The sequence below is a fragment of the Oncorhynchus nerka genome, unplaced genomic scaffold (genome assembly GCF_034236695.1).
Source record: "Oncorhynchus nerka isolate Pitt River unplaced genomic scaffold, Oner_Uvic_2.0 unplaced_scaffold_940, whole genome shotgun sequence".
Classification (NCBI taxonomy): domain Eukaryota; kingdom Metazoa; phylum Chordata; class Actinopteri; order Salmoniformes; family Salmonidae; genus Oncorhynchus; species Oncorhynchus nerka.
Genome location: NW_027040363.1, coordinates 107,501 through 127,849, shown reverse-complemented (window position 1 = coordinate 127,849; position 20,349 = coordinate 107,501). Strand labels below are relative to the sequence as shown.

Genomic DNA, 20,349 nt, shown 5'->3' with positions numbered 1-20,349 from the left:
TAGTTCCTTTGTTATGTCTTTGTGTTAGTTTGGTCGGGGCGTGAGTTGGGGTGGGCAGTCTATGTTCTTTTTTCTATGTTGTATTTCTGTGTTTGGCCTGGTATGGTTCTCACTCAGAGGCAGCTGTCGGTCGTTGTCTCTGACTGAGAATCATACTTAGGCAGCCTGGTTGTCTCTGACTGAGAATCATACTTAGGCAGCCTGGTTGTCTCTGACTGAGAATCATACTTAGGCAGCCTGTTTTCCCCTTTTTGGTTGTGGGTGGTTGTTTTCTGTTTCGTGCGTATTCAGAACTGTTTAGTTCTCGCTCGTTATTATTTTTGTCATTTCAGTGTTCAGTTTATTAAAATGAACACTTACGACGCCGCACCTTGGTCATCTTCTCCTTCTCCAGACGAAAAGCGTTACAGTAATGTATTTTCCGTTATCTGTCGGACCCCAGTAAGACTGTCTGTCTCCATTAGCGTTGGGTAATGGGGATCCTAATCAAATCAGATCCTCATCCTGAATCAAAAGATTGGCTGGTCCTCATTAAAGTAGAACACTTCATTACTCTCTTTTAGTTTTACAAAGCTGTACTACACAAGCTTCTTCTGATATAATTTGAGAGAGGCACCAAACCCGTTCCCAGGGATGGGTCACTCTCCAGGTTCCACTAGTATGTACCGATGTAGGTAAATCCGCTTTCAGTTTTACTGCCCCACATTTATTGAATATCCTACACAACTCCCTACATCATGACTCTCTGGTGCCTCCAGGGCAGTTTAGGACTAATGTTGAATGAATTTTATGAGAAATGCAACTGTTTGGATTGTATGTAATTAATTATATTTGAAGCTGTGGTGTTGAATGTCATTTTGAATGTGTTGTATTGATGTCCTCAGGGTAACATTGTAAATGAGATCCTGGTCTCAGTGGGTTCCCCTGAATAAATACAAGTTCAATTAATACAAAAATATATAGAATATATTGGCTTACACTATTGTAGAGTTTCTGCACCTAAATATAAACAGTACCTGCATATAACATGAGTAGCTATATCTGTCACAGTCAAGCAAATCCAGATAAGCCAACCACTATCTTGTGGCTGAAATAAATGTCACAGGAGGAGGAGACTCCCTGACATGTACCTGAGGAGGAGGAGGAGGTGACTCCCTGACAAACTGACATGTACCTGAGGAGGAGGAGGAGGAGGTGACTCCCTGACAAACTGACATGTACCTGAGGAGGAGGAGGAGGAGGTGACTCCCTGACAAACTGACATGTACCTGAGGAGGTGACTCCCTGACAAACTGACATGTACCTGAGGAGGAGGAAGAGGAGGTGACTCCCTGACAAACTGACATGTACCTGAGGAGGTGACTCCCTGACAAACTGACATGTACCTGAGGAGGAGGAGGAGGAGGAAGAGGAGGTGACTCCCTGACAAACTGACATGTACCTGAGGAGGTGGAGGAGGAGGAGGTGACTCCCTGACAAACTGACATGTACCTGAGGAGGAGGAGGAGGAAGAGGAGGTGACTCCCTGACAAACTGACATGTACCTGAGGAGGAGGAGGAGGAGGAGGAAGAGGAGGTGACTCCCTGACAAACTGACATGTACCTGAGGAGGTGGAGGAGGAGGAGGTGACTCCCTGACAAACTGACATGTACCTGAGGAGGAGGAGAAGGAGGAGGTGACTCCCTGACAAACTGACATGTACCTGAGGAGGAGGAAAAGGAGGAGGAGGAGGAGGTGACTCCCTGACAAACTGACATGTACCTGAGGAGGAGGAGAAGGAGGAGGAGGAGGAGGAGGTGACTCCCTGACAAACTGACATGTACCTGAGGAGGTGACTCCCATCTGTGGTATGAGCTGTTGGTCTCTGCAGCTCTCCCGTCCGGGTACGAGGCGTTGGTATGGAGGAGGGTGGGGGTTCCCGTCCACGTCCACCAAGAAGGGAGGGGGCATGAGGTGTGGTGCCTGCTGGGTCTGCTCGTCCAACACGTAGTTATTAACATCCCGGATCAACGGGCGGTAGTCAGTATGGAAAAACATCTGATCTGCTATCTGAGGGAGGGAAACATTTGGTTTATAGTGTAGATTTGTGGAGTAGTTTTACAACAAGTTTGCAGACTACTATACTAATAGTAGAAGCAGTATAGTATCATAGTAGTATTGCAGTAGTATTGCAGTAGTATAGCGGTAGCAGTTGTAGAAGTAGCATATTATTGTAGTAGTATAGTAGTAATAGACCGTAATTGTACCGTAATTGTATAGTAACAGTATCATAATAGTATAGTATCATAGTAGTAGTAGTGCTAGTAGTAGCAGAACTGTTGTAGTAGTAGTATTAGTAGTAGCAGTAGTAGTAGTAGTAGCAGTAGTAGTAGTAGCAGTAGTAGCGCTAGTAGTAGTAGTAGTAGTAGTAGTAGCAGTAGTATTAGTAATGGTAGTAGTAGTAGTAGTAGTATCATTCGTAGTATTAGTAGTAGTAGTAGTAGCAGTAATAGTAGTAGCAGTAATAGTAGTAGTAGTAGTAGTAGTAGTAGTAGTAGTAGCAGTAGTATTAGTAGTGGTAGTAGTAGTAGTAGTAGTGGTAGTATCATTAGTAGTATTAGTAGTAGTCGTAGCTGTAATAGTAGTAGCAGTAGTAGCAGTAGTAGTAGTAGTAGTAGTAGGTAGTAGGAGTAGCGCTAGTGGTATTAGTAGAGTACCTTGGGGGTCATAGTAGTTGTAGTATAGTAGTAGTAGTATAGCATCATAGTAGCCATAATAGTAGTAGTCGTAGTAATATTGTAGTATAGTGGTAGAATTAACATATCACAGTAGTAGTATAGTATCAAGGCAGTAGTAGTAATAGTAGTAGTAGTATAGTATTGTAGTAGTAGTAGTAAAATATCATAGTAGTAGTAGTAGTAGTATAATACAGTAGTCATAGAAGTAGTATAGTAGTAGTTGTATAGTATTGTAGTAGACGTAGCAGTAATAGCAGTGGTATTATAGTACAGTAGCAATACTAGTAGTAGTAGTAGAACAGTATTGTAGTAGGTGTATCATAGTATAGTATCATAGTAGTAGTGCAGTATCATAGTAGTTTAAGTAGTATAGTGCCGTAGCAGTAGTAGTAGTAATAGTGTAGTAGAAGTAGTATAGTATTGTAGTAGTAGCATAGTACCGTAGTAGTAGTAGTAGTAGAAGTAGAGTATAGTAGTACTATAGTATCATAGTAGTTGTAGTAGTACAGTATCACAGCAGTAGAAGTATTAGTAGTATGGTATCTTAATAGTCGTAGTAGTAGTACAACATTGTAGTAGTAGTAAATTATCATAGTAGTATTACAGTAGTAGCAGTAAAAGCAGTATAATATCATAGCAGTAGTATTAGTGTATTATTGTACAAGTAGTTGCACTAGTAGTAGTATAGTAGCATAGTAGTAGTACAAGTAACATAGTATTATAGTAGTAGTAGTAGTATGGTATCGCAGTAGTAATATTAATATCGTAGCATAGTAGTAGTAGAACTGGTATTGTATTGTAGTAGATGTAGCCGTAGTAGTAGTATTGTAGTACAGTAGCAAGAGTAGAAATTGTATAGTAGTAGTGGTAGTAGTATAGTATCATAGTACCATAGTAGTATCGTAGTATAGTATAATAGTAGTAGTGCAGTATTGTAATAGTAAAAGTAGTATAGTAGCGTAGTAGTCGAAGTAGTATAGTATCATAGTAGCAGTTGAAGTAGTATCAGTAGTATAGTATTGTAGTAGTAGTAGTAGTACAGTAGTAGTGGTAGTAATAGCATCATAGTAGTATAGTATCATAGTAGCAATAGTAGTAGCAGAGTATCGTAGCAGTAGACATATTAGTAGTATAGTATCATAGTAGCAGTAGACATATTAGTAGTATAGTATCGTAATAGTCGCAGTGGTAGTACAGTATCGTAGAAGTAGTATGGTGTAGTAGTAGTAATAGTAGAGCATAGTGTAGTAGTACTATCATAATATAGGATTAGTAGTGCTACTGGTAGTAATAGTAGTAGTAGTAGCAGTATTGTAATATAGTAGTAATATTAGTAGTAGTAGTGGTAAAGTAATGTATTAGTAGTAGTAGAAGTAGTAGTGTTATAGTATTGTAGTATAGTAGCAGTAGTAGTAGCAGCAGCAGTAGTGGTAATAGTAGTAGTGGTATAGTATTATAGTAGGAGTATAGAAGTAGCAGTAGAGTAGTAGTATAGTAGTAAAATTGTATAGGAGTATAGGAGTAGTAGTTCTAGTTAGTAGTTCTAGCAGTATTGTAGTAGTAGTAGTAGAAGTAGTATTTTAGTAGTAGTAGTGTTATAGTATTGTAGTAGTAGTAGTAGAAGTAGTATTATAGTAATAGTAGTGTTATAGTATTGTAGTAGTAATATAGTATAGGACAGGTAGGTCTAGTTAGTAGTTCTAGCAGTATTGTAGTAGTAGTAGTAGTAGTAGTAGTAGTAGTAGTAGTAGTAGTAGAAGTAGTATTATAGTAGTAGTAGTAGTAGTAGTAGTAGTGTTATAGTATTGTAGTAGTAATATAGTATAGGAGTAGTAGTTCTAGCAGTATTGTAGTAGTAGTAGTAGTAGTAGCAGTGTTATAGTATTGTAGTAGTAATATAGTATAGGAGTAGTATTTTAGTAGTAGTAGTGTTATAGTATTGTAGTAGTAATATAGTATAGGAGTAGTAGTTCGAGTTAGTAGTTCTAGCAGTATTGTAGTAGAAGTAGAAGTAGTATTTTAGTAGTAGTAGTGTTATAGTATTGTAGTAGTAGTAGTAGTGTTATAGTATTGTCGTAGTAATATAGTATAGGAGTAGTAGTTCTAGCAGTAATGTAGTAGTAGTAGTAGTAGTAGTAGTAGTAGAATAAGTAGTATTATAGTCGTAGTAGTGTTATAGTATTGTAGTAGTAATATAGTATAGGAGTAGAAGTTCTAGTTAGTAGTTCAAACAGTATTGTAGTAGTAGTAGTAGTGTTATAGTATTGTAGTAGTAATATAGCATAGGAGTAGTATTATAGTAGTAGTGGTAGTAGTAGTGTTATAGTATTATAGTAGTAATATAGTATAGGAGTAGTAATGGTGTAGTATTGTAGTAGTAATATAGTATAGGAGTAGTATTATAGTAGTAGTAGTGTTATAGTATTGTAGTAGTAATATAGTATAGGAGTAGTATTATAGTAGTAGTAGTAGTGTTATAGTAGTATTATAGTAGTAGTAATGTTATAGTATTGTAATAGTAATGTTATAGTATTGTAGTAGTAATATAGTATAGGAGTAGTAGACTCCTAGTGTGTACCTTGTCATACTTGCTGCTGGAACCGAAGCCGAAGATGAGCAGGTGACCATGTGAGTCTGTAGCAGCAAAGTGCTGTCCATCAGGACTACACTTACAGTCAAATACCGCCCCATGGCCTTGACCTTCAATCTGGAAAATGGGAAAATGTAGAGTAGTTACCATCGATGAATAAACACTGATCACCCTTCACACTGAATAAAGAAAAGCTCCCTTTATTTTCAAAGCATTTTTTATGTCTTGTGAAAAATAAAAAAGGGTGTTACCGTGAGTTTACCCTCCACTACACCCCTGGTTAGAGGGTGTTACCGTGAGTTTACCCTCCACTACACCCCTGGTTAGAGGGTGTTACCGTGAGTTACCCTCCACTACAACACTGGTTAGAGGGTGTTACCGTGAGTTTACCCTCCACTACACCCCTGGTTAGAGGGTGTTACCGTGAGTTTACCCTCCACTACACCCCTGGTTAGAGGGTGTTACCGTGAGTTTACCCTCCACTACACCACTGGTTAGAGGGTGTTACCGTGAGTTTACCCTCCACTACAACACTGGTTAGAGGGTGTTACCGTGAGTTTCCGATCCTGAGTAAGTCTGATTACAAGTATCAAGTGTGATAAAATTGATACAATTACGAATATGAGTATGACAGTATCAGCACAACCCAGAACCATCATAAATACACACACACCCCACCTGCCCCCCTGTCTCACCATGTTGAAGTAGGATCGTATCTTGACCCCTCGGGCCAGGTCCCAGACGATGGCATTCCCATCATGCCCGGCGCTGAACAGGATGCGGGGGTCAAAGGGGTGTGGCTCCAGGACAAACACCTCGTCCTCATGACCCTGGGATCGATCAATAAATGAATCCATCAAAGTAGTGTGTGTGTGTGTGTGTGTGTGTGTGTGTGTGTGTGTGTGTGTGTGTAGTGGTGTAATGTACTTAAGTATAAATACTTTAAACTACTACTTAAGTAGTTTTCTGGGGTACCTGTACTTTACTATTTATGTTTTTAACAACAGAGCCTCCCTACTGCCTCTGATCTGGAGGACTCACTAAACAGAGAACATCCCTGGTCATCCCTGCTGCCTCTGATCTGGAGGACTCACTAAACAGAGAACATCCCTGGTCATCCCTACTGTCTCTGATCTGGAGGACTCACTAAACAGAGAACATCCCTGGTCCTCCCTACTGCCTCTGACCTGGAGGACTCACTAAACAGAGAACATCCCTGGTCCTCCCTACTGCCTCTGACTGCCTCAGAGAACACCCCTGATCCCTGCCTCTGAGGAGGACTCACTAAACAGAGAACATCCCTGGTCATCCCTGCTGCCTCTGATCTGGAGGACTCACTAAACAGAGAACATCCCTGGTCATCCCTACTGCCTCTTATCTGGTGGACTCACTAAACAGAGAACACCCCTGGTCATCCCTACTGCCTCTGATCTGGAGGACTCACTAAACAGAGAACATCCCTGGTCATCCCTACTGCCTCTGATCTGGTGGACTCACTAAACAGAGAACACCCCTGGTCATCCCTACTGCCTCTGATCTGGAGGACTCACTAAACAGAGAACATCCCTGGTCATCTACTGCCTCTGATCTGGAGGACTCACTAAACAGAGAACATCCCTGGTCATCCCTACTACCTCTGATCTGGTGGACTCACTAAACAGAGAACACCCCTGGTCATCCCTACTGCCTCTGATCTGGAGGACTCACTAAACAGAGAACACCCCTGGTCATCCCTACTGCCTCTGATCTGGAGGACTCACTAAACACAAATGCTTTGTTTGTAAATGATGTCTGAGTGTTATTTGGTGTGCCGCTGGCTATTCATAAATACTTCTTTTTTTTTTAAATAACATTTGTGCAGTCTTAATATTTGGACTTTTTTATTATTCGTACTTTTACTTTTGATACTTAAGTATATTTATAACCAAATACTTTTAGACTTCTACTCGAGTAGTATTTTACTTTGACTAGAGTCCTTTTCTATTGAGGTATCTTTATTTGTACTGAAGCACAAGAAGCAGAGCCCCAATTGGGTACTTTTTCCACCACTGGTAACAAGAAGCAGAGCCCTAATTGGGTACTTTTTCCACCACTGGTAACAAGAAGCAGAGCCCCAATTGGGTACTTTTTCCACCACTGGTAACAAGAAGCAGAGCCCCAATTGGGTACTTTTTCCACCACTGGTAACAAGAAGCAGAGCCCTAATTGGGTACTTTTTCCACCACTGGTAACAAGAAGCAGAGCCCCAATTGGGTACTTTTTCCACCACTGGTAACAAGAAGCAGAGCCCCAATTGGGTACTTTTTCCACCACTGGTAACAAGAAGCAGCGCCCCAATTGGGTACTTTTTCCACCACTGGTAACAAGAAGCAGCGCCCCAATTGGGTACTTTTTCCACCACTGGTAACAAGAAGCAGAGCCCCAATTGGGTACTTTTTCCACCACTGGTAACAAGAAGCAGAGCCCCAATTGGGTACTTTTTCCACCACTGGTAACAAGAAGCAGAGCCCTAATTGGGTACTTTTTCCACCACTGGTAACAAGAAGCAGAGCCCCAATTGGGTACTTTTTCCACCACTGGTAACAAGAAGCAGAGCCCCAATTGGGTACTTTTTCCACCACTGGTAACAAGAAGCAGAGCCCCAATTGGGTACTTTTTCCACCACTGGTAACAAGAAGCAGAGCCCCAATTGGGTACTTTTTCCACCACTGGTAACAAGAAGCAGCGCCCCAATTGGGTACTTTTTCCACCACTGGTAACAAGAAGCAGAGCCCCAATTGGGTACTTTTTCCACCACTGTGTGTGTTTGTACCATCAGTATGTGGATGAGGTTTCCGGTGGTGGAGTTCCAGACTTTGAGCGTCAGGTTGTTGGCAGCGGTGATGACTGTGTTGTCGTGACGATCCCAGGCTACCATGGTAACCTTCAGCTTGGTCACCTTGTCCTCAAGCGGAGGGGGATTGTACTTCCTGGTAAACAGATGACATCACAACATTAATAATTACAGCACAAATCAGAGCTCTAAATTAAGGTTTTTCATTTGGTAGGACAAGTTAGAAGCACAACAAAATGTAGGCGCACCAGAAAATAAACCTATATTTTTTTATGGATTGAGATATATAGCCTTGATGAATTCCATCTACTTCTGAAAGACATGTTCTAGAAACTAATATGGAACCCTGTATAGACGGTTCAACAGCTTATTTCCACAAATGTTTTTTTAATCAGAAATGATTGTTTGACTCTTCCGCTCTTCTTACCAGAAAGATGTTTGTTTCTGTCGGCGCGATGCGTGGAGAAACCCGTTGGCTGCACCGCCTCGGATAGCGTCTTCCCAGTAAGCCATGTTTCTGTGAAGCAGAGAACGTTGCAGTCTCTGATGTCCCTCTGGAATGCTACCCTTGCTCGGATTTCGTCAACCCAGTCTCTTGACAACAAGGTTGACGAAATCCCAGCAAGGGTAGCATTCCAGAGGGACATCAGAGACTGCAACGTTCTCTGCTTCACAGAAACATGGCTTACTGGGAAGACGCTATCCGAGGCGGTGCAGCCAACGGGTTTCTCCACGCATCGCGCCGACAGAAACAAACATCTTTCTGGTAAGAAGAGTGGCGGGGGCGTATGCCTCATGACTAACGAGACATGGTGTGATGAAGGAAACATACAGGAACTCAAATCCTTCTGTTCACCTGATTTAGAATTCCTCACAATCAAATGTAGACCGCATTATCTACCAAGAGAATTCTCTTCGATTATAATCACAGCCGTATATATTCCCCCCCAAGCAGACACATCGATGGCTCTGAACGAACTTTATTTAACTCTTTGCAAACTGGAAACCATTTATCCGGAGGCTGCATTCATTGTAGCTGGGGATTTTAACAAAGCTAATCTGAAAACAAGACTCCCTAAATTTTATCAGCATATCGATTGCGCAACCAGGGGTGGTAAAACCTTGGATCATTGTTACTCTAACTTCCGCGACGCATATAAGGCCCTGCCCCGCCCCCTTTCGGAAAAGCTGACCACGACTCCATTTTGCTGATCCCTGCCTACAGGCAGAAACTAAAACAAGAGGCTCCCACGCTGAGGTCTGTCCAACGCTGGTCAGACCAAGCTGACTCCACACTCCAAGACTGCTGCCATCACGTGGACTGGGACATGTTTCGTATTGCGTCAGATGGAAATATTGACGAATACGCTGATTCGGTGTGCGAGTTCATTAGAACGTGCGTCGAAGATGTCGTTCCCATAGCAACGATAAAAACATTCCCAAACCAGAAACCGTGGATTGATGGCAGCATTCGCGTGAAACTGAAAGCACGAACCACTGCTTTTAATCAGGGCAAGGTGTCTGGTAACATGTCCGAATATAAACAATGCAGCTATTCCCTCCGCAAGGCTATTAAACAAGCTAAGCGTCAGTACAGAGACAAAGTGGAATCTCAATTCAATGGCTCAGACACAAGAGGCATGTGGCAGGGTCTACAGTCAATCACGGACTACAAGAAGAAACCCAGCCCAGTCACGGACCAGGATGTCTTGCTCCCAGGCAGACTAAATCACTTTTTGCCCGCTTTGAGGACAATACAGTGCCACTGACACGGCCTGCAACGAAAACATGCGGTCTCTCCTTCACTGCAGCCGAGGTGAGTAAGACATTTAAACGTGTTAACCCTCGCAAGGCTGCAGGCCCAGACGGCATCCCCAGCCGCGCCCTCAGAGCATGCGCAGACCAGCTGGCCGGTGTGTTTACGGACATATTCAATCAATCCCTATACCAGTCTGCTGTTCCCACATGCTTCAAGAGGGCCACCATTGTTCCTGTTCCCAAGAAAGCTAAGGTAACTGAGCTAAACGACTACCGCCCGTAGCACTCACTTCCGTCATCATGAAGTGCTTTGAGAGACTAGTCAAGGACCATATCACCTCCACCCTACCTGACACCCTAGACCCACTCCAATTTGCTTACCGCCCAAATAGGTCCACAGACGATGCAATCTCAACCACACTGCACACTGCCCTAACCCACCTGGACAAGAGGAATACCTATGTGAGAATGCTGTTCATCGACTACAGCTCGGCATTCAATACCATAGTACCCTCCAAGCTCGTCATCAAGCTCGAGACCCTGGGTCTCGACCCCGCCCTGTGCAACTGGGTACTGGACTTCCTGACGGGCCGCCCACAGGTGGTGAGGGTAGGCAACAACATCTCCTCCCGCTGATCCTCAACACGGGGCCCCACAAGGGTGCGTTCTGAGCCCTCTCCTGTACTCCCTGTTCACCCACGACTGCGTGGCCATGCACGCCTCCAACTCAATCATCAAGTTTGCGGACGACACAACAGTGGTAGGCTTGATTACCAACAACGACGAGACGGCCTACAGGGAGGAGGTGAGGGCCCTCGGAGTGTGGTGTCAGGAAAATAACCTCACACTCAACGTCAACAAAACTAAGGAGATGATTGTGGACTTCAGGAAACAGCAGAGGGAACACCCCCTATCCACATCGATGGATCAGTAGTGGAGAGGGTAGCAAGTTTTAAGTTCCTCGGCATACACATCACAGACAAACTGAATTGGTCCACTCACACTGACAGCGTCGTGAAGAAGGCGCAGCAGCGCCTCTTCAACCTCAGGAGGCTGAAGAAATTCGGCTTGTCACCAAAAGCACTCACAAACTTCTACAGATGCACAATCGAGAGCATCCTGGCGGGCTGTATCACCGCCTGGTACGGCAACTGCTCCGCCCTCAACCGTAAGGCTCTCCAGAGGGTAGTGAGGTCTGCACAACGCATCACCGGGGCAAACTACCTGCCCTCCAGGACACCTACACCACCCGATGTTACAGGAAGGCCATAAAGATCATCAAGGACATCAACCACCCTAACCACTGCCTGTTCACCCCGCTATCATCCAGAAGGCGAGGTCAGTACAGGTGCATCAAAGCTGGGACCGAGAGACTGAAAAACAGCTTCTATCTCAAGGCCATCAGACTGTTAAACAGCAATCACTAACATTGAGTGGCTGCTGCCAACACACTGTCATTGACACTGACCCAACTCCAGCCACTTTAATAATGGGAATTGATGGGAAATGATGTAAATATATCACTAGCCACTTTAAACAATGCTACCTTATATAATGTTACTTACCCTACATTATTCATCTCATATGCATATGTATATACTGTACTCTAGATCATCGACTGCATTCTTATGTCACTAGCCACTTTAACTATGCCACTTTGTTTACTTTGTCTACATACTCATCTCATATGTATATACTGTACTCGATACCATCTACTGTATGCTGCTCTGTACCATCACTCATTCATATATCCTTATGTACATATTCCTTATCCCCTTACACTGTGTATAAGACAGTAGTTTTGGAATTGTTAGTTAGATTACTTGTTGGTTATCACTGCATTGTCGGAACTAGAAGCACAAGCATTTCGCTACACTCGCATTAACATCTGCTAACCATGTGTACGTGACAAATAAAATTTGATTTGATTTGATTTGAATTGAATGGCGTTCTAAGTGCTGCTTGAGGTTCGCTCCCAGGCTGTGACCGGGACAAGAGCAGCCCCATAGGGAGGGTTAGGGGAGGTTTTGGCCAGGGAGCTTTCCTTGGCTCATCAAGCTCTATCAACTCCTTGTGGCAGGCCTGCAAGCTGACTTCTGTCAGTCAAACGGTGTTTCCACCGACACGTTGGTGAGGCTGACTTCTGCCAGTCAAACGGTGTTTCCACCGACACGTTGGTGAGGCTGACTTCTGTCAGTTAAACGGTGTTTTCACCGACACGTTGGTGAGGCTGACTTCTGCCAGTCAAACGGTGTTTTCACCGACACGTTGGTGAGGCTGACTTCTGTCAGTCAAACGGTGTTTCCACCGACACGTTGGTGAGGCTGACTTCTGTCAGTTAAACAGTGTTCCCACCGACACGTTGGTGAGGCTGACTTCTGCCAGTCAAACGGTGTTTCCACCGACACATTGGTGAGGCTGACTTCTGCCAGTCAAACGGTGTTTCCACCGACACGTTGGTGAGGCTGACTTCTGCCAGTCAAACGGTGTTCCCACCGACACGTTGGTGAGGCTGACTTCTGCCAGTCAAACGGTGTTTCCACCGACACATTGGTGAGGCTGACTTCTGCCAGTCAAACGGTGTTTCCACCGACACGTTGGTGAGGCTGACTTCTGCCAGTCAAACGGTGTTTCCACCGACACATTGGTGAGGCTGACTTCTGCCAGTCAAACGGTGTTTCCACCGACACGTTGGTGAGGCTGACTTCTGGGATAAACGAGCAATGTGTTAAGAAGCACCACGGTTTGGAGGGTCATGTTTCAGAGAACACGTCTCGATCTTCGCTTCTCGAGCCTGTTGGGGAGCGATGAGACAAGATCGTTACTAGCGATTGAATATCACGAGATTGGGGAGAAAAATGGGGCAAAATCTTTAACAAATTTCTAATGATTGCTTGGTACCTTAATGTGCATAACATATCATGTTTCAGATTATATATATATAGTTTCCACTTTTTTTCTCCCCAATTTCATGAAAACAATCTTGTCTCATCGCTGCAACTCCCCAACGGGCTCACAATCATGTGTCTTCCCAAAACATGACCCGTAAACCTGCGCTTCTTAACACCCACTCACTCAACACGGAAACTAGCTGCACCAATGTGTCTGAGGAAACACTGCTCAACTGACTACCAATATTAACCTGCTGGCGCCCGGCCCACCACAAGGAGTCATTAAAGCGCGATGACCAAAGCCCCCCACGGCCAAGCCCTCAACTAACCTGGACAATGCTGGGCCAATTGTGCGCCGCCCTATGGGACTCCCGGGTCACGGCCGGCAATGACACAGCCTGAGATCGAACCGGGGTCTGTAGGGACGCCTTAAGCACCTCAAGCAGTTCCTTAGCCCGCAGCGCAACTCGGGAGGCCTATTTCAGATTTTTTTATTCATAGATTTGATATGTGTATGACATTTTCTTTTGCAAACAGCTATTTACAGAGCCTTCCAAAAGTATTCACCCCCTTGGCGTTTTTCCTATTTTGTTACATTACAACCTGTAATTTCAATTGATTTTTATTTGATTTCATGTCACGGACATATACAAATTAATCCAAATTGGTGAAATGAAATTTTTTAAATTACTCGTTTCAAAATCGTTCTAAAAAATAAAAAAACTGAAAAGTTGTGCGTTAATATGTATTCACCCCCTTTACTATGAAGCCCCTAAATAAGATCTGGTGCAACCAATTACCTTCAGAAGTCACATAATTAGTTACATCTAAGTGTCACATGATCTGTCACATGATCTCAGTATATATACACCTGTTCTGAAAGGCCCCAGAGTCTGCAACACCACTAAGGAAGGGGCACCACCAAGCAAGCGGCACCATGAAGACCAATGATCTCTCCAAACAGGTCAGGGACAAAGTTGTGGAGAAGTTCAGATCAGGGTTGAGTTATAAAAAAATATCCAAAACTTTGAACATCCCACGGAGCACCATTAAATCCATTATAAAAAAAAGAAAGAATATGGCACCACAACAAACCTGCCAAAAGAGGGCCACCCACCAAAACTCACAGACCAGGCAAGGAGGGCATTAATCAGAGAGGCAATAAAGAGACCAAATATAACCATGACCAAAGATAACAGCGGAGATTGGAGTATTTGTCCATAGGACCACTTTAATCCGTACACTCCACAGAGCTGGGCTTTATGGAAGAGTGGCCAGAAAAAAGCCATTGCTTGAAGAAAGAAAATAAGCAAACACATTTGGTGTTCACCAAAAGGCATGTGGGAGACTCCAGATTCTACATGCTACATGTTACTACATGATTCTATATGTTACTACATGATTCTACATGTTACTACATGATTCTATATGATTCTACATGTTACTACATGATTCTATATGATTCTACATGATTCTACATGATTCTACATGTTACTACATGATTCTACATGATTCTACATGATTCTACATGTTACTACATGATTCTACATGTTTGTAAGTCGCTCTGGATAAGAGCGTCTGCTAAATTACTTAAATGTAAATGTACTACATGATTCTATATGACTCTACATGATTCTATATGTTACTACATGATTCTACATGATTCTACATGTTACTACATGATTCTATATGATTCTATATGATTGTACATGATTCTACATGATTCTATATGATTCTACATGATTCTATATGTTACTACATGATTATATATGTTACTACATGATTCTACATGATTCTATATGATTGTACATGATTCTACATGATTCTATATGATTCTACATGATTCTATATGTTACTACATGATTCTATATGTTACTACATGATTCTACATGTTACTACATGATTCTATATGTTACTACATGATTCTACATGATTATATATGTTACTACATGATTCTATATGATTCTATATGATTCTACATGATTCTACATGATTCTATATGATTCTACATGATTCTATATGTTACTACATGATTCTACATGTTACTACATGATTCTATATGTTACTACATGATTCTACATGATTCTATATGTTACTACATGATTCTACATGATTCTATATGTTACTACATGATTCTACATGTTACTACATGATTCTACATGATTCTATATGATTGCACATGATTCTATATGTTACTACATGATTCTATATGATTGTACATGATTCTATATGTTTCTACATGATTCTATATGTTACTACATGATTCTATATGTTACTACATGATTCTATATGTTACTACATGATTCTACATGATTCTATATGTTACTACATGATTCTATATGTTACTACATGATTCTACATGATTCTATATGTTACTACATGATTCTACATGATTCTATATGATTCTACATGATTCTATATGTTACTACATGATTCTATATGTTACTACATGATTCTACATGTTACTACATGATTCTATATGTTACTACATGATTCTACATGATTCTATATGTTACTACATGATTCTATATGATTCTATATGATTGTACATGATTCTACATGATTCTATATGATTCTACATGATTCTATATGTTACTACATGATTCTACATGTTACTACATGATTCTATATGTTACTACATGATTCTATATGTTACTACATGATTCTACATGATTCTATATGTTACTACATGATTCTACATGATTCTATATGTTACTACATGATTCTACATGTTACTACATGATTCTACATGATTCTATATGATTCTACATGTTACTACATGATTCTATATGATTCTATATGATTGCACATGATTCTATATGTTACTACATGATTCTATATGATTGTACATGATTCTATATGTTACTACATGATTCTATATGTTACTACATGATTCTATATGTTACTACATGATTCTACATGATTCTACATGATTCTATATGATTGCACATGATTCTATATGTTACTACATGATTCTACATGTTACTACATGATTATATATGTTACTACATGATTCTATATGTTACTACATGATTCTACATGATTCTATATGTTACTACATGATTCTATATGATTCTATATGATTGTACATGATTCTACATGATTCTATATGATTCTACATGATTCTATATGTTACTACATGATTCTACATGTTACTACATGATTCTATATGTTACTACATGATTCTACATGATTCTACATGATTCTATATGATTGCACATCATTCTATATGTTACTACATGATTCTATATGATTGTACATGATTCTATATGTTACTACATGATTCTATATGTTACTACATGATTCTATATGTTACTACATGATTCTACATGATTCTATATGATTGTACATGATTCTACATGATTCTATATGATTCTACATGATTCTATATGTTACTACATGATTCTACATGTTACTACATGATTCTATATGTTACTACATGATTCTATATGTTACTACATGATTCTACATGATTCTATATGTTACTACATGATTCTATATGATTCTATATGATTGTACATGATTCTACATGATTCTATATGATTCTACATGATTCTATATGTTACTACATGATTCTACATGTTACTACATGATTCTATATGTTACTACATGATTCTATATGTTACTACATGATTCTACATGATTCTATATGTTACTACATGATTCTACATGATTCTATATGTTACTACATGATTCTACATGTTACTACATGATTCTACATGATTCTATATGATTCTACATGTTAACTACATGATTCTATATGATTCTATATGATTGCACATGATTCTATATGTTACTACATGATTCTATATGATTGTACATGATTCTATATGTTACTACATGATTCTATATGTTACTACATGATTCTATATGTTACTACATGATTCTACATGATTCTACATGATTCTATATGATTGCACATGATTCTATATGTTACTACATGATTCTACATGTTACTACATGATTCTATATGTTACTACATGATTCTATATGTTACTACATGATTCTACATGATTCTACATGATTCTATATGATTCTATATGATTGCACATGATTCTATATGTTACTACATGATTCTATATGATTGTACATGATTCTACATTATTCTATATGTGTTATTTCATAGTTTTGATGTCTTCACTATTAACTATTATCATACACATGGAATGAGTGGGTGTGTACAAACTTTTGTCTGGTACAGTATAACAAATGGAGTGTGTGTGTGTGTAGTGTGTGTGTGTGTGTGTGTGTGTGTGTGTGTGTGTGTGTGTGTGTGTGTGTGTAGTGTGTGTGTAGTGTGTGTGTGTGTGTGTGTGTGTGTGTGTGTGTGTAGTGTGTGTGTGTGTGTGTAGTATGTAGTGTGTGTGTGGTGTACCCTGGTAACTTGGCCTGCATGTCCAGTAGAATGCTCCTCCACTCCTGCTGATGGAGCTGCCAGATACGAGCTGTACCATCCCTGCTGCCACTCACAAACCTACACACACACACACACACACGCACACACACACACACATGCACACACACACACAAGCAGTTATACACAGTAGGCAGGTGTGGAGAGAGTCAACAAAGTAAACATAGTAAACAGAGTATGCAGAGTAAACATAGTATGCAGAGTATGCAGAGTAAACATAGTATGCAGAGTAAACATAGTATGCAGAGTAAACATAGTATGCAGAGTATGCAGAGTAAACATAGTATGCAGAGTAAACATAGTATGCAGAGTAAACATAGTATGCAGAGTAAACATAGTATGCAGAGTAAACATAGTATGCAGAGTAAACATAGTATGCAGAGTATGCAGAGTAAACATAGTATGCAGAGTATGCAGAGTAAACATAGTATGCAGAGTAAACATAGTATGCAGAGTAAACATAGTATGCAGAGTATGCAGAGTAAACAGAGTATGCAGAGTATGCAGAGTAAACATAGTATGCAGAGTAAACATAGTATGCAGAGTATGCAGAGTAAACATAGTATGCAGAGTAAACATAGTATGCAGAGTATGCAGAGTAAACATAGTATGCAGAGTAAACATAGTATGCAGAGTAAACATAGTATGCAGAGTATGCAGAGTAAACATAGTATGCAGAGTAAACATAGTATGCAGAGTATGCAGAGTAAACATAGTATGCAGAGTAAACATAGTATGCAGAGTATGCAGAGTAAACAGAGTATGCAGAGTAAACATAGTATGCAGAGTAAAAATAGTATGCAGAGTATGCAGAGTAAACATAGTATGCAGAGTATGCAGAGTAAACATAGTATGCAGAGTAAGCAGAGTATGCAGAGTATGCAGAGTAAACATAGTATGCAGAGTATGCAGAGTAAACATAGTATGCAGAGTAAGCAGAGTATGCAGAGTATGCAGAGTATGCAGAGTAAACAGAGTATGCAGAGTATGCAGAGTAGACAGAGTATGCAGAGTATGCAGAGTAAGCAGAGTATGCAGAGTAAACATAGTATGCAGAGTATGCAGAGTAAGCAGAGTATGCAGAGTAAACATAGTATGCAGAGTAAACATAGTATGCAGAGTATGCAGAGTAAACAGAGTATGCAGAGTAAACATAGTATGCAGAGTATGCAGAGTAAACATAGTATGCAGAGTATGCAGAGTAAACAGAGTATGCAGAGTAAACATAGTATGCAGAGTATGCAGAGTAAACATAGTATGCAGAGTAAACAGTATGCAGAGTAAACATAGTATGCAGAGTAAACATAGTATGCAGAGTATGCAGAGTAAACATAGTATGCAGAGTAAACATAGTATGCAGAGTAAACATAGTATGCAGAGTATGCAGAGTAAACATAGTATGCAGAGTAAACATAGTATGCAGAGTAAACATAGTATGCAGAGTATGCAGAGTAAACATAGTATGCAGAGTAAACATAGTATGCAGAGTAAGCAGAGTATGCAGAGTATGCAGAGTAAACAGAGTATGCAGAGTATGCAGAGTAAGCAGAGTATGCAGAGTAAACATAGTATGCAGAGTAAACATAGTATGCAGAGTATGCAGAGTAAGCAGAGTAAGCAGAGTAAACAGAGTATGCAGAGTAAGCAGAGTATGCAGAGTAAACAGAGTATGCAGAGTATGCAGAGTAAACAGAGTATGCAGAGTAAGCAGAGTATGCAGAGTAAACATAGTATGCAGAGTAAACATAGTATGCAGAGTAAACATAGTATGCAGAGTATGCAGAGAATGCAGAGTAATCAGAGTATGCAGAGTAAACAGAGTATGCCGAGTATGCAGAGAATGCAGAGTAATCAGAGTATGCAGAGTAAACAGAGTAAACATAGTCAACAGAGTATGCAGAGACAACAGAGTATGCAGAGTAAACAGAGTAAACATAGTCAACAGAGTATGCAGAGACAACAGAGTATGCAGAGACAACAGAGTATGCAGAGTAAACAGAGTATGCAGTCAACAGAGTATGCAGAGTATGCAGAGTAAACAGAGTATGCAGAGTATGCAGAGTAAGCAGAGTAATCAGAGTAAACAGAGTATGCAGAGTAAACAGAGTATGCAGAGTATGCAGAGTAAGCATAGTAATCAGCGTAAACAGAGTATGCAGAGTATGCAGAGTAAATAGAGTATGCAGAGTAAATAGAGTATGCAGAGTAAATAGAGTATGCAGAGTAAATAGAGTATGCAGAGTATGCAGAGTAAGCATAGTAATCAGCGTAAACAGAGTATGCAGAGTATGCAGAGTAAATAGAGTATGCAGAGTAAATAGAGTATGCAGAGTATGCAGAGTAAACAGAGTATGCAGAGTAAATCATATCTGCTACACACTATGCCATCAAATCTCAAGTTCAATTTAAAAACCATCTTATCTGTCACACACACACACACACACACACACACACACACACACACACACACACACACACACACACAGGATAAACCCTTATCTGTCACACACTCACACAGGATAAATCCTTATCTGTCACACACACAGGATAAACCCCTATCTGTCACACACACACACACACACAGGATAAACCCCTATCTATCACACACACACACAGGATAAATCCTTATCTGCCACACACACAGGATAAACCCCTATCTATCACACACACACAGGATAAATCCTTATCTGTCACACACACAAGATAAACCCCTATCTGTCACACACACACACAGGATAAACCCCTATCTGTCACACACACAGGATAAACCCCTATCTATCACACACACACACACAGGATACACCCCTATCTGTCACACACACACACAGGATAAACCCCTATCTGTCACACACACACACAGGATAAACCCCTATCTGTCACACACACACACAGGATAAACCCTTATCTGTCACACACACACACAGGATACACCCCTATCTGTCACACACACACACAGGATAAACCCCTATCTGTCACACACACACACAGGATAAACCCCTATCTGTCACACACACACACAGGATAAACCCTTATCTGTCACACACACAGGATAAACCCCTATCACACACACACACAGGATAAACCCCTATCTGTCACACACACAGGATAAACCCTTATCTGTCACACACACAGGATAAACCCCTAT

The 20,349-nt window shown here is 40.7% G+C and overlaps 1 protein-coding gene across 1 annotated transcript in view; it reads right to left on the bottom strand.

Moving 5' to 3' along the window:
* Positions 1 to 20,349, bottom strand: part of phip (pleckstrin homology domain interacting protein) — a 171,078-nt gene that overhangs the window by 113,550 nt on the left and 37,179 nt on the right. Inside the window, exons 14-18 of the mRNA XM_065016614.1 lie at positions 17,166 to 17,264; positions 8,121 to 8,277; positions 6,004 to 6,138; positions 5,297 to 5,425; positions 1,825 to 2,050 (exon numbers count right to left, since the gene is read on the bottom strand). Of these exons, the coding sequence (XP_064872686.1) occupies positions 1,825 to 2,050; positions 5,297 to 5,425; positions 6,004 to 6,138; positions 8,121 to 8,277; positions 17,166 to 17,264 (746 nt within the window). The remainder of the gene's footprint in view (positions 1 to 1,824; positions 2,051 to 5,296; positions 5,426 to 6,003; positions 6,139 to 8,120; positions 8,278 to 17,165; positions 17,265 to 20,349) is intronic.